Below are 12,464 nucleotides of genomic sequence, written 5' to 3'. Positions count from 1 at the left end.
ATTTTTTTTTTTTTTTTTTTTTTTTTTACCATAAAGAACCTCATAATTTCATGTTCAAACACTTACGGTAGATTTTTTTTTTTAACAGTGTTCAAATATTTATGCAAAAAAACAACCATGGAAATAAAAGCCATCAAATGGTTGCAAACATGTGGAGTATTGTCAAAACAAATGCAAATTCAAAAGAAAATCTAATGAATTTCGTAAAACATCCATCAAGCATGCTACACGATGCTGCAAGAGTTGGAAACGTTGAATTTCTAGAAATATTGCTGCATGAAAATCCTGATCTTCTACGGATAATCGACAACGATGGGAAGAGCATATTTCACGTAGTGGTCGAGAATCGACAAGAGGGCGTGAAACTCTTCAACCCAGATGACATTATTATACTATTTTGACGCGGAAAAAATCAGCTTGCTTGAATTAGCAGCCAAAAGCGCTAATCCGAAGCATCTCGATCGAGTCTCGGGAGCAGTGTTTCAAATGTATAGCGAGCTTCTATGGTTTAAGGTAGTCGAGAATATAGTGGAGCTTACGACGAGGCTAAAAAGAAGGGGAGGGGAGACCGCGCGGAAAATATTCACTAGAGAGCATAAAGAGCTGAAGGAAGAAGGAGAGAAATGGGTGAAGAGGACAGCGAATTCATGCATGCTGGTAGCAACTTTGATAGCGACCGTGGTGTTTGCAGCAGCGTTCACAGTGCCAGGAGGCAAGAACGAGAGCTCAGGGCTTCCCATATTTGTGGACAAGAAATGGTTCACAGTGTTTGTGATATCAGATGGGATAGCTTTGGTGTCTTCGTCGACTGCAATACTGTTGTTTTTGTCAATCTTGACATCGCGGTGTGCGGAGAATGATTTTCTGTTTTGGTTGCCATTGGAGTTGGTAGGCGGGCTTGGATCCCTGTTTGTTTCTGTGCTGTGTATGGTGCTGGCTTTTGGTGCGGTCTTCTTCCTTTACTATGGTAAAGATACGGCTTTGCTTCCATTGATGATTACTGGGATGGCTGCTGTTCCAATTTTCTGGTCTTGTGTGCTGCAATGGAAGCTTTGGGCTCATGCTTTAGTGTCATTGCATGCTTCTTCTGTGTTTTGTTTGTTGAGGAATGGGAAGATTATTATCCTGAAGGCTATCACTAATGGTGTCTTTGTGCGTTAGTAGTGTAATTTTGTGTTCATAATCTCTCCGATAGATGTGGAATCTCATAATTCTTGTAAAGAATGTGATGAAGTTGGTGCCCTAGAAATTTATAAGATAAGAATGTTATGAAGTTAGTGTCTTAACGTGTAGACAAAAAAAAATTTATAAGATGAGTGTCATAATGCTACAACTTGGGTGAATCATACCTCACTCGACGCCAAGAATCCCAGCTCATTCCTAGTCAACGTACTAATTACGATGAAGTTGAAGTTTCGTCCATAGCGTTGAGATGCTACTATTGTGACTCAATATTATTAAGATTTTTCGAACTTAAATACATGACTAGGTACAATTTAGATCCGTTTCTCTCTTGTTTGTGCTAGTTATTTTACCTTTAGACTTTGAGCCTCGTGAATTTCAAACATGGCTCGATCAATAATTTTACCCTAAGGGTATTTATAATAGCCCAAACCTTAGTAGATATTATCTTATTTGAACCTTATTTTCTACGTTTTCTCTTAAGTGTAATAGGGAAAGATTTCTACAATTCTATATGAAATGTTTTGTTTTTTTCTTTGACCGATGTGAGATCTCACAATCCACTTTCTTTTGAGCCCAACGTGCTCACAAAATTATTAAAATAAAATAAAAATAATAAATTTAACATTTAAAGAAGTTCGTTAGTATGAAGGCCACACCATAGCTTCCTATACACAGAAGCACACAATAACATCTTCCTCTCCCATTGCCTTTCGTATCAGCTTACGACACGTCGTCTCTCAGTTAAACCAACACATTGCCTTCTTTGCGGACACGTAACGTTTCCTATTTATTTTAATCCACCTTCTCTCTGATCCCTCCATCACACGATCAACGGTTAATATTAAACGGGAACACCGTATTCTCTCTAGTACTGGTTGCACAAGATTCTCAACCCGCCGAAATGCTTTTCTTCGGGATCCGAGTAATCAAATCCTCGGGTCCGATGCGTGGACGACTACAAGATTCGTGCGATTAAAAGACAACTCTATCCCCTCCAAAACGGACGGCCCAGATCAAGTCCTCTCTGCCATTTTCCAACGCTTGAGCTTGAATTGTAACCGGTTGATGAGTTGGGTCCGTTTGAGTTTTTTTTATTTCTGGAGTGGACAGGTCGGTTAACAGTCGCTTCTTCCTTCAATGTATTCTTGTTTTGTTTATAAAGAGGCAGATTCGCGTATCATTTCCCCAATTCTCTTGTTCGTCTGAAGTCTTTTTCTGGTGGGTTCGTTTTGTTTCTTCTGATTTTTATGCCTCGATCGCCTTTTTTTAAATTGTTTTTGGTTTTGTTATTTGGACTTCATTGTTTACTTGATCCTCAAGTTGGTAACTAGGTTTTGTTTACTTTTTGAATTGATGTTTGTTTATGTGATTATAGTTTTTTGTTTCTGTCTATCCAGATTCAGTTCATTGTTATTTGATTGTTTTTTCGATGATCGTGGGGTTGTCGGGTTGCTGATCATGTTTTTGGGTTTTGAATTTTAAGCTTTTTGCATGTGTATGGGTTTGTTACGCCATTCGATCGCATCATTTAAGGGTTCTTTTTATTCTTCTGTTCTGCAATTTGGTGAAGTTCATAGTTTATTTTTTATTGTTTAACCTCAATCTGGAACAATTCAAGAGGTTCACGCCTGAAATTTGATTTTGAATCATAGTTTTTCCATGTAAGAATTGAACAGTTTGGGGCTTGTTTGAGTAGGTTAGGTTTTTATTAATAGTTTAGGGCTCATCTCGCTTGACTTGTATCAGGTTATAATTCATGATTTCTCAACTTCACTTTGGACTTGTAGGTTACCAATGGCTTCGTACCACTCCAAAGCAGCTTTCTTGTGTTTGTTCTTGTTGGTTTCATTTAATATTGTGTCGTCTGCATCCAATGATGGGTTGCTTAGAGTTGGGCTAAAGAAGATTAAGTTAGACCCAGAGAACCGTTTAGCTGCCCGCGTTGAGTCCAAGGATGCAGAGATTTTGAAAGCTGCTTTCAGGAAGTATAATCCTAAGGGTAATCTTGGAGAATCTTCTGATACTGATATTGTTGCGTTAAAGAACTACCTGGACGCTCAGTACTATGGTGAGATCGCCATTGGTACACCCCCACAAAAGTTCACTGTGATTTTTGACACCGGCAGCTCCAATCTGTGGGTGCCTTCTGCGAAGTGCTTGTTTTCTGTAAGGATCTGTCGCTTTGATTATATTCAGAAACGTAAACCATTAAGTAGAAATGATACCTTTGGAGTGTACTCAACTTTTTGGTTTTGTTGTAGGTGGCTTGTCATTTCCATGCCAGGTACAAGTCAAGCCGCTCAAGTTCATACAAGAAAAACGGTACTGTTTCAAGTCCATGTTCAAGATTGAATTGTAATTATTGGTACTTATTTTGATGTGGGGATGTTTGTAGTTTTTTCTTGCACGATGTCACGGAGCTGTTACTACAATTTCACTCGAAAATAATTTGGTTGATTGACATTGTGCAGGGACATCTGCTTCAATTCGGTATGGCACTGGAGCAGTCTCTGGTTTCTTTAGTTATGACAATGTCAAAGTTGGAGACCTAGTCGTAAAGGAACAGGTAACTTCCGGCATTAACTATGTTTATATCGAATTGAACAGTTGGAATATCAATGGTTTGTTCTTTATTGCTATTGTCCCTTTCAGGTGTTCATAGAGGCAACCAGAGAACCGAGTCTTACGTTTCTGGTGGCCAAGTTTGATGGGTTGTTGGGACTTGGTTTTCAAGAGATCGCAGTCGGTAATGCTGTCCCAGTATGGTAGGATATGTTCTTTCAACAATCCTGATTCTTGTTTAAGATTCCTCTTGGTTCATGGAGAGGCTTGAATGAGGCGTTTGTAATGTTCTTCTCAGGTATAACATGGTTGAACAAGGTCTTGTTAAGGAACCCGTCTTTTCGTTTTGGCTCAATCGCAACGTTGAGGAGGAAGAAGGAGGTGAAATTGTATTTGGTGGGGTTGACCCTAAGCATTATAGGGGCAAGCACACTTATGTTCCTGTCACACAGAAAGGTTATTGGCAGGTTGGCTACCAAGTCTCCATCTCATCCCTCCTACTTCAAATTGTTATTACTCCCCATGCTTAGTTTTTATTTTTTCTTTCTGATTTGTAGTTCGACATGGGCGATGTTCTCATTGATGGTGAACCAACTGGTATGCTTCCATGTTTCACTTATTAACTTTAATTCATCTAAAAGAAGTAGAATCTAAAGGCGAAGGAGAGTTTTTTTTTTTTTTTTTTCCTTTTGTTTCTGTAACAGGTGGCTTGAGTTCTGTGTTTATGTGCTTCTGACTACAGAAATTTGTTAATTCAGGATTTTGTGATGGTGGTTGTTCAGCAATAGCTGATTCTGGAACTTCACTGTTGGCTGGCCCAACTGTGCGTACATAGACTTGACCTTTTTCTTCCCTGTCATCTGTAACTTGGCTTCACATGTGTTATACCATATTGCATGATACTTTTTTATAAATAAGTTGGACTTTTCTGTTTTAAGATGGCTTATCAAACGTTCGTGAGATTCCACATCGGTTGGGAGGAGAACGAAACATTCTTTAGAAGGGTGTGGAAACCTCTCCCCAGCAGACATGTTTTAAAAATCTTGAGGGGTCTTGAGGGGAAGTCCGAAAGGGAAAGCCCATAGGCTTGAGCTTGTTGTTATAATAAGTATCTTTACAGTGATTGTCTTTGCAGTTGGGTTAAATGGCTATTCACTCCAATGTTTTTTTTTTCTCTTTTAGCCTGTTATAACTATGATCAATCACGCCATTGGAGCTAAAGGAGTTGTTAGCCAGCAATGCAAGGCCGTCGTCGCACAATATGGGCAAACTATTATGGACTTGCTTTTATCTGAGGCAAGATAACGTTTTCGTTTTTAACTTCTTGATTCTTAACGTAGCAATTTGGTCTTACACTGCTTAAGATACCCAATCTTTATACCTTTTATAGAGCTCTTTTGATTTTTTCAACAGGCAGATCCGAAGAAGATATGTTCTCAAATTAATTTGTGTACTTTCGATGGAACTCGAGGAGTCAGGTGAGTGAGGCATACATGCTTTTTATCGGACCACACACGTTTACTCGGTGAATTTACTGACCCTGAAATTATGTTGGTCATGTAGTATGGGAATTGAGAGTGTGGTGGACGAGAATGCCGGGAAATCATCCGACAGTCTACACGATGGCATGTGCTCTGTATGTGAGATGACTGTTGTCTGGATGCAAAATCAACTTCGTCAGAATCAAACCAAAGAACGCATAATAAACTATATCAATGAGGTGAAAAAATCAGTGAAAAAATCTCAATACTTCCAAGAATTTTACAGATTGGTTTTCTTCAGAATATCGATTCTTGTTGACTCGACTAATTAACTCCCCTGCAGCTATGTGATCGTATGCCTAGTCCAATGGGACAATCAGCTGTCGACTGTGGACAACTTTCTTCCATGCCTACTGTTTCCTTCACCATTGGTGGCAAAATATTCGACCTTGCACCAGAAGAGGTAAATACAGAAAAGAAAATTGCGTGAACGGAGGATTTTATCCCCTTTTGGTTTTTATCCCCTTTCGATATCGTTCTCTAAAATAGCGAGCAATGTGAACAGTATATACTCAAGGTTGGTGAGGGTCCTGTAGCTCAGTGCATAAGTGGATTTACTGCATTTGATATCCCTCCTCCTCGTGGACCCCTCTGGTATATATGTTTTTACCATTTACTTTGCTTTCAGAATCATTCAAAGTCTCCTTCCCTTTCATTAAGAACCTGTTTTCGTTGGCCACAGGATCTTGGGAGATGTCTTCATGGGTCGCTACCACACCGTCTTTGATTTTGGCAAGCTGAGAGTCGGTTTTGCAGAGGCAGCTTGAAGAAACCTCCTTGTTTGGTATCTTTTAATGTTTATACATATGAGCCATCTTTAGTTTCAGTCGAACCTTACTTTAAGTTGATGGATTTATAAAGTAAAGCCCAAGATTGTAAATGGATGCTACTGTTCTAATCTTTTATAGATACACAGCTTGTACAGTTGCTTTAGTATTTCTGCTGATTTATATATAAACTTAGAAAAGCTTGCTTGCAAACTCTCCCATTTCCTCTGTTCCTCTGCTTGAATTTGATGCAGCCAATTCCCTGAGTTCTGATAAACTCCTCCCTAATTGTAAAGCAACCTTCATTTCCAACACTTCTCCGTTCTCCCTTTTTCGAACGTCTCTCAAATTTACATTCGATTCGATTGTTTCTTCCATGAGCTTAAAGAAACCTGCATTGCTTCTGTACATCTCAAACACCATCCCAACTTGACCACCGTGTTCCATTGCGTTCGCAACGCTCGCCATAGACCCTGCTACAACTCCAAGCATAACAGGCCATGCCCCTGAGCAAGAACCTACAAGGACTGACCCAAATGCTCCAAGCAAGGTTAATAATGGACCAGAAACTGCTAAAATCTTGTTGATTTGTAAGGCCGTTTGGCTCAATCTCAAGTATTCTTGCTGATCTCTCTTTAGCACCCCAACAATCTCTCTCATTTCATCTTCTAGCGCCCTACTCCATCCATTTCCACCGAGCTTCGTGCTTGCTTGCTTATGCTTAGGCTTCTGCATTTTCTTTTGTTGAGGCCACCAAGTTGCAGGCTCCACATTGGTGGGGAATTTTTCAATCATGGATCCTAATAAAGGAAGAGGGTATGCTCTATCCAAAGCCAACACTTTCTCCATGGCTTCGTCTACTTGGTTGTTGTTGAGATCTCCCAGGGAGAGTTTGGACTGAAGCTGACAGTGAAGCTGCTTGAGCAACCTAGCAGCATTTCTTTGTTCTTCTGCTAGTTGGGATGGTTGTAACTTGTTCATCACCACCGACATTCCAGTCGCTGCTAAATATAGCAACGTCGATGATATCTTTAGCGCCATGATAGGTGCACCGGTCGTGGCTGCAGCTGCCAACCCAACCATGGTAGCAGCTCCAAGAGTAATTGCATTCAAGGAAGTCAGCAAGAGTCGGTTCCAATTGTCACGTTGCACCCCAACATTCCAATGCATTTCCACTCTATCTGCTATGGCTTCCTTAACCGCATAAAACTTGGCAGCCACGACAGGATCTGGCTGACTCGCAACACTTGGAATTTTAAACCCACTTCCCATCCCCAATTTCTCAACAAAATCTCTGCTTTGCAAGTTAGGTAGAGACACAGGAGTGGCTTTAAACATGGGTGAACTCGTTGTAGCTTTACAAACTCCTGTGCTGCAATTGCCTGATCGAGAAGGTGCCGACGACAAAGACGAAGATCTCTTGAAATCCATTAAGGTTGCAGTTCTAAATGCAGCCATGTAATCACTGATATGGAAAGCTCAGGTTTTGAAGCAAAGAGAGAAACAGCTGATTTGAATAAAATGGCTTCAAATTTCTATGTATATATAGAAAGGCAGAGATGTACGAAGTGGTTGATTCTCAAGTTCAATACTAGAGCAGTGGGAAAAGGCTGATGTGTTACAGAACACAAATCTATGACGGTTCCTTCACCCAACTCCAAACAGCTATAAAAGACGTAATAATGGAGAAGATAACATGTTTTTGTTCAAAAATTGCCTTTAAACCGACAAACATGGTTCTGTTCTGACAACCCATAGGCTCCATGCGTCTGTGTTTCAAGTTTGTTCGTTCATTTCAAGAATGAATCCGTAAAGTTATGTTCTTTGACGCGTTTCACTAAGCCGGTTCGTGTGTAAGTTTTTGAGACTTTGACAAATGAATTTCCCATTTGGTAAGTCAAAATCTAACCACTCATTCAAATTTAGATTTATATTCGACATTTTTCTATGAAAATTAAATTAGCAACAAAATTAAGACTTTAAATTGTCAAAACTAAGCTTCCCTTTTAATAGTATTCAACAATCTTTCCTTTAGAAAAGTACAACATAGAATCTCTCGTGACGCCTATGAAGCTTTTAAACACCTCTTCTTAAATGAAAAGCTTGAGTCCTTTCTCCCTAACTTCTTTATTCGAAGTTTGAGGATTCAATTGACATGACTAAGTTAAAGGTGGCATGTTATTTCCTACCAACTGGGCCTCCCTTCACCACTTCCATGGGGATGGCTCAAATGCAAGAGGACATATTTATGATCAACAAGTTCTTATTAGCGCAATTTGAAAACAAATACCCCAATACTTCTTCTGACATTTAGGAAATACAGAATTTTAGGAGAAAAGGGTCAGATCAGAAAAATCTTACAGGACAGGAGAGGACAGGACAGCATGGCAGACATGAACTATGTTGGCTTGTAGTATTTTGTAGGAACGAATGGCATTTTAGTGACAGCACCATCGTAGGCCTTTCCTCTGATAATGATCTTAACTTTGGTGCCAGCCTTGTGAGAGCCAGATTTCACATAACCCATAGCGATGTTCTTCTTCAGGCATGGGCTAAATCCTCCACTGGTGACTTCTCCAATGCTTTTTCCTTCCTCATTCTGAATCTCACTGTGGCTTCTTGCAGGAGGGCCTGAAGAGAAGAACCCAACACGCCTTATTGCTGGGCCCTCTTCAAGTTGTTTCAGAATCACCTCAGCACCAAGAAAACCCCCTTCTGCTCTCCTCCTTTTCCCTATGGCCCATGTTAATCCTGCTTCCACTGGTGTTATATGTTGTTCCATGTCATTGCCGTATAAACACAAGCCAGCCTCGAGCCGAAGACTGTCTCGAGCGCCCAGTCCTGTCAATCTTACCTTCCCCTCTGATTTCTCCAAGATTGCTTTGGCGAGATCCACAGCATGTTCTGAAGGCACTGATATTTCAAATCCATCTTCACCTGTGTACCTGATTATTTCACAAGTACATATAAGAAACTGTAACGGGTTCGAGCCAACATGATACTAGAACTCGACGTTGAGAGCCAAGCCATTGATAAATGGACTTCAAACAGTTTCTCCAAGGTTTCCCAAGGATAGTGGTAGCTGGGGCAAAAGTGTGTAAATACCGGATGTATAGGTTGAGTCATTTGCTAAACAACTAAACAACTATTTTGTTGGGCGATCAACGTTAATAACATTGTTCAGTTCTTCAAACATTTCACGAGGTTTCAAAAAACTTGGCTCATTCAGATTGGAAAGAGAAATGTAAGCCAAAATGAAGCTTACCCTGTCCTGGTGAGATAACAATGGGCTCCATTGATATCCAATATGCGGAACTCCCCAAAGTAAAGCTTGCTCAAGTCGTCCTTAGTCAATTGTTGAAGAGATGGTGCAGCAAGAGGGCCCTATGAAAGGAATTCAATGAACTTTTTCACATTGGTATCACAAGAAATTACCCAATTTAAATTTCGGATGGGTAAACGAAATGGATGGAATATGTAAACCTGGAGAGCTAGAAGAGATCTCTCATCATGAATATGCCAAGAAACGTCGCCTCCTTTGGCCTTGAAGGCCTTCATGTGCTCCTCAATGTGAGCTAAATCCTTGTCTCTGCAGCCCGCATTGACAACCAAATATAGGTGGTCATCTGTGACCTTGGTGATCACTGAGTCATCAATGGCGCCACCCTTTTCATTGGTAAAGACAGTAAGTGTTCCAGTTCCAGGAGCAAGACCAGCAACATCAGCAATAACAAGTGATTCAAGGAAAGGGATAGAATCCTTCCCCTTAAGGCTCAGTCCACACATATGGGAGACATCAAACAGTCCACCATTCTGCCTACAGTTCACAGTCGAATCCATTATTGAGTCCTTGTACTGAATAGGCATGCTCCATCCAGCAAATGGAACCATCTTTCCACCATGAGCAACATGAAAATCATATAGAACAGTTTTCTTGAGCTCAGACTCCCCAGAAAAGAATCGACGTCCCACAGCCTTCTTATCAGACTGGGCAAGACGGCGAGTAATTGATTGCCCCAGTTGCCATAGACCTCCCCTCATCTTGCTACTCTAGAATATCTGGACATAGAATTGAAAGAAATTTAGGCGATAAAGCTCTACTTCAAAATTAAACCGCCCAAATCCACCGCTAGCAGATATTGTTTTCTTCGGATTTTCCTTTTAGAGTTTTCCCTTAAAGTTTTAAAACGTGTCTACTAGGGAGAGGTTTCCACACCCTTATTAAGGGTGTTTCGTCTCCTTCTCAGCCAATGTGGGATCTCACAATCCACCCTCTTCAGGGCCAAGCGTCCTCGTTGGCACTCGTTCCCTTCTCCAATCGATGTGGGACCTTCACCAAATCCATCCCCTTTCGAGGCCCAGCATCCTTGCTGGACATCACCTCATCACCCCTCTTTGGGCTCAGCCTCCTCGCTGGCACATCGCCCGTTGTCTAGCTCTCATACCATTTATAACAACTCAAGCCTAACACTAGCAAATAATAGTCTCTTTGGGTTTTTTCTTCCAGACTTTCCCTCCCAGTTTTAAAATGCATCTAACCGGGAGAGGCTTTCAAACCCTTATAAAAGGTGTTTCATTCTTCTCCCCCTACTAAGGTGGGATCTCCCGCACCATGTACCTTATTACCAAAGAACAAGATGGAATGCAAAACATTGAGTGCATGTGATTTTGAAACACCGCCAGGAACAATTATAGACTGACCATCTAAAAAAAATATCCAAAGCAGTCAAGTTTATAGCACAACTACTTTAAGAAATCCAGAGAAAATCAAATTCCAAGTTCTAATCATGAATATCAAATCAACAAAACAGGGTGTTTGTGTGTATCTTTCAACATAAATTTCCAATATCCCATCAAACTATCCCAGAAACTCACAGGGCCAATCGACCAACCGCAAGAGGAAGAGAAAAATCATCAGAAAAGGTAAGAACACACATTGAAAAACGCAATGTCAGCAGCTAATAAAACCCAGAAATGAAGAGAAGAGAAAGAACGAAGACCTTACAGAGATGGGTTTTCTTGTTGGCCCTTCAAATTTTGTTCTTCAAGGAAACAAATCTGACAGCCAAAAGGAGCAGTTGTGGATCAGTCTCAAGATATCAGGAGGAGAGAAAAAGGCATGAACCTTTATATATTTGTAGGTTATTTAACATCACATAGCAACAAAATAACAACAATCAAAGAAAAAAAATAACTGAGAGGTTCGGTGAAATATGAAGTGGGTGGCGTAGGGTGCCCTCTCCTAATCGAGCAGCCAAAAATACCCCATCTTCAATGGGTGGTGGTGACACAATTTCATACACACCCTAATCTCTTAAAACTCTCTGCCCATTCTTCGATCAAATTCATACCCACAATGTACAGCGCCAGATACTAAAATCAAATACAAAAAGCAGGAAATCTCCACCGTTAAACTCGTAGCACTATTGACACAATGGTGGGGTGAGCGATCAATTCAGAACTAGGAAATAGAAACGAAAAAGGAGAATAAAATTAATTTGATAAACAAATAAAACTAACCATAATCACCTAATGCGACTTTGATTTGGTTAAAACGGCCATATCTTATACTATTTGAGTTTAGGAAGATCCTCGATCATGCGCCACCGCGACGGCAGTACCGGTGATTGGAACGACGCTATCACCGCCTTTCAGCGAAACGACGTCGGATTTGAGCCAACCTCACTGCTTTGCTTTAAAGCGGAATGGAATTGAAAAGTACTGTTCAGTGTAGTAGCTCCATTGGAGAGTGGGACGACGAGTCGATGAGGATGGGCTTCGGAATATTGGGCTGGGCCTAGTCTAGCGATTACCGCCGATGGATAAAAATGGGCTAGGCCTGGTTAGGTGAGTTTAGTAATATCGGGCCTAGTTTTATAGAGAATATTGTAAGATTATTAATTATAATTAATAGGTTGTTTATTTAATATTTGATTGAGCGACTTTATAATATTTTCTAAAAATTTGCTAAATTTTTTTAAAAAATGTTTTTTTTAAAGTAATTGTTCATGAATAAAAGGAAAAATATTGTTTGTTCTCTAAAATTTCAATAAAAAAAATTAACTTAGTTTTTTTAGTATGTTTTTTTTAAATGTTGTTTCGACGGTTTAAATTCAAAATATATTTTCTCTTTAAACTAAATAGAATAATCTAAATATTTTTGTAAGAGCTTAGGCTCACCCTAGTCGATATTGTTTGTTTTGGTCCGTTATGTATTGTCATCGATCTCACAATCCACCCTTTTTGGGGGCTTAGTGTTCTCGCCGGGACACCGTCTCGTATTTGGCTTTAATATCATTTGTAATGACACAAGCTCACCATTAGCAAATGTTGTCTGCTTTTGCTTGTTGCATACCACTATCAAACTCATTATTTTATTTTATTAGAGAGAGGTTTCACAACAAAATAT

The 12,464-nt window shown here is 40.1% G+C and overlaps 3 protein-coding genes and 1 pseudogene across 8 annotated transcripts; 2 read left to right on the top strand and 2 right to left on the bottom strand.

Moving 5' to 3' along the window:
- Positions 1–1,223, top strand: part of LOC111495435 — a 3,222-nt pseudogene extending 1,999 nt beyond the window's left edge.
- A 1,067-nt stretch (positions 1,224–2,290) lies between these two features.
- On the top strand, positions 2,291–6,249 carry LOC111495439 (aspartic proteinase). Of its 2 annotated transcripts, none has more exons than XM_023145483.1 (14): positions 2,291–2,403; positions 2,973–3,351; positions 3,447–3,507; positions 3,657–3,751; positions 3,838–3,950; positions 4,046–4,214; positions 4,305–4,344; positions 4,506–4,570; positions 4,930–5,043; positions 5,161–5,225; positions 5,311–5,467; positions 5,572–5,691; positions 5,794–5,882; positions 5,971–6,249. In XM_023145483.1, exons 2-14 carry the CDS (start codon positions 2,980–2,982, stop codon positions 6,053–6,055), a joined length of 1,545 nt encoding a protein of 514 aa, XP_023001251.1. In that variant the 5' UTR covers positions 2,291–2,403; positions 2,973–2,979; the 3' UTR covers positions 6,056–6,249. The 2 variants fall into 2 exon arrangements, with proteins under 2 accessions (XP_023001251.1, XP_023001249.1); XM_023145481.1 differs by lacking the exon at positions 2,291–2,403 and adding an exon at positions 2,827–2,846.
- On the bottom strand, positions 6,248–7,513 carry LOC111495721 (probable F-box protein At4g22030). Its single transcript, XM_023145879.1, has one exon. The coding sequence runs from the start codon at positions 7,511–7,513 to the stop codon at positions 6,248–6,250; it is 1,266 nt and encodes a 421-aa protein (XP_023001647.1).
- Positions 7,514–8,277: 764 nt separating this feature from the next.
- LOC111495448 (aminomethyltransferase, mitochondrial-like) lies at positions 8,278–11,692 on the bottom strand. Of its 5 annotated transcripts, none has more exons than XM_023145499.1 (5): positions 11,585–11,692; positions 11,056–11,113; positions 9,539–10,114; positions 9,321–9,439; positions 8,278–9,000 (listed from the first exon to the last, which is right to left on the bottom strand). In XM_023145499.1, exons 3-5 carry the CDS (start codon positions 10,094–10,096, stop codon positions 8,454–8,456), a joined length of 1,224 nt encoding a protein of 407 aa, XP_023001267.1. In that variant the 5' UTR covers positions 10,097–10,114; positions 11,056–11,113; positions 11,585–11,692; the 3' UTR covers positions 8,278–8,453. The 5 variants fall into 5 exon arrangements, with proteins under 5 accessions (XP_023001267.1, XP_023001269.1, XP_023001268.1 ...); XM_023145501.1 differs by having other exon boundaries at positions 11,061–11,113; XM_023145500.1 differs by having other exon boundaries at positions 11,576–11,665.
- Between the last annotated feature and the right edge of the window lie 772 nt (positions 11,693–12,464).

The sequence above is a fragment of the Cucurbita maxima genome, unplaced genomic scaffold (genome assembly GCF_002738345.1).
Source record: "Cucurbita maxima cultivar Rimu unplaced genomic scaffold, Cmax_1.0 Cma_Scf00021, whole genome shotgun sequence".
NCBI lineage: Eukaryota > Viridiplantae > Streptophyta > Magnoliopsida > Cucurbitales > Cucurbitaceae > Cucurbita > Cucurbita maxima.
Note: the sequence above shows the minus strand (reverse complement) of the source record. Positions and strands in the feature narration are given on the sequence as shown.

Excerpts from the sequence above, each read along its gene's own strand:
- LOC111495721 (XM_023145879.1), bottom strand. The coding sequence starts at position 7,513 with ATGGCTGCATTTAGAACTGCAACCTTAATGGATTTCAAGAGATCTTCG.
- LOC111495439 (XM_023145481.1), top strand. Across the intron at positions 4,345-4,505 it reads CATTGATGGTGAACCAACTG|GATTTTGTGATGGTGGTTGT; the intron begins GTATGCTTCCAT and ends TTGTTAATTCAG. Across the intron at positions 5,883-5,970 it reads CCTCCTCGTGGACCCCTCTG|GATCTTGGGAGATGTCTTCA; the intron begins GTATATATGTTT and ends CGTTGGCCACAG.
- LOC111495448 (XM_023145499.1), bottom strand. The coding sequence starts at position 10,096 with ATGAGGGGAGGTCTATGGCAACTGGGGCAATCAATTACTCGCCGTCTT. Across the intron at positions 9,440-9,538 it reads GATCTCTTCTAGCTCTCCAG|GGCCCTCTTGCTGCACCATC; the intron begins GTTTACATATTC and ends TTCCTTTCATAG. Across the intron at positions 9,001-9,320 it reads TGTTATCTCACCAGGACAGG|GTACACAGGTGAAGATGGAT; the intron begins GTAAGCTTCATT and ends TGAAATAATCAG.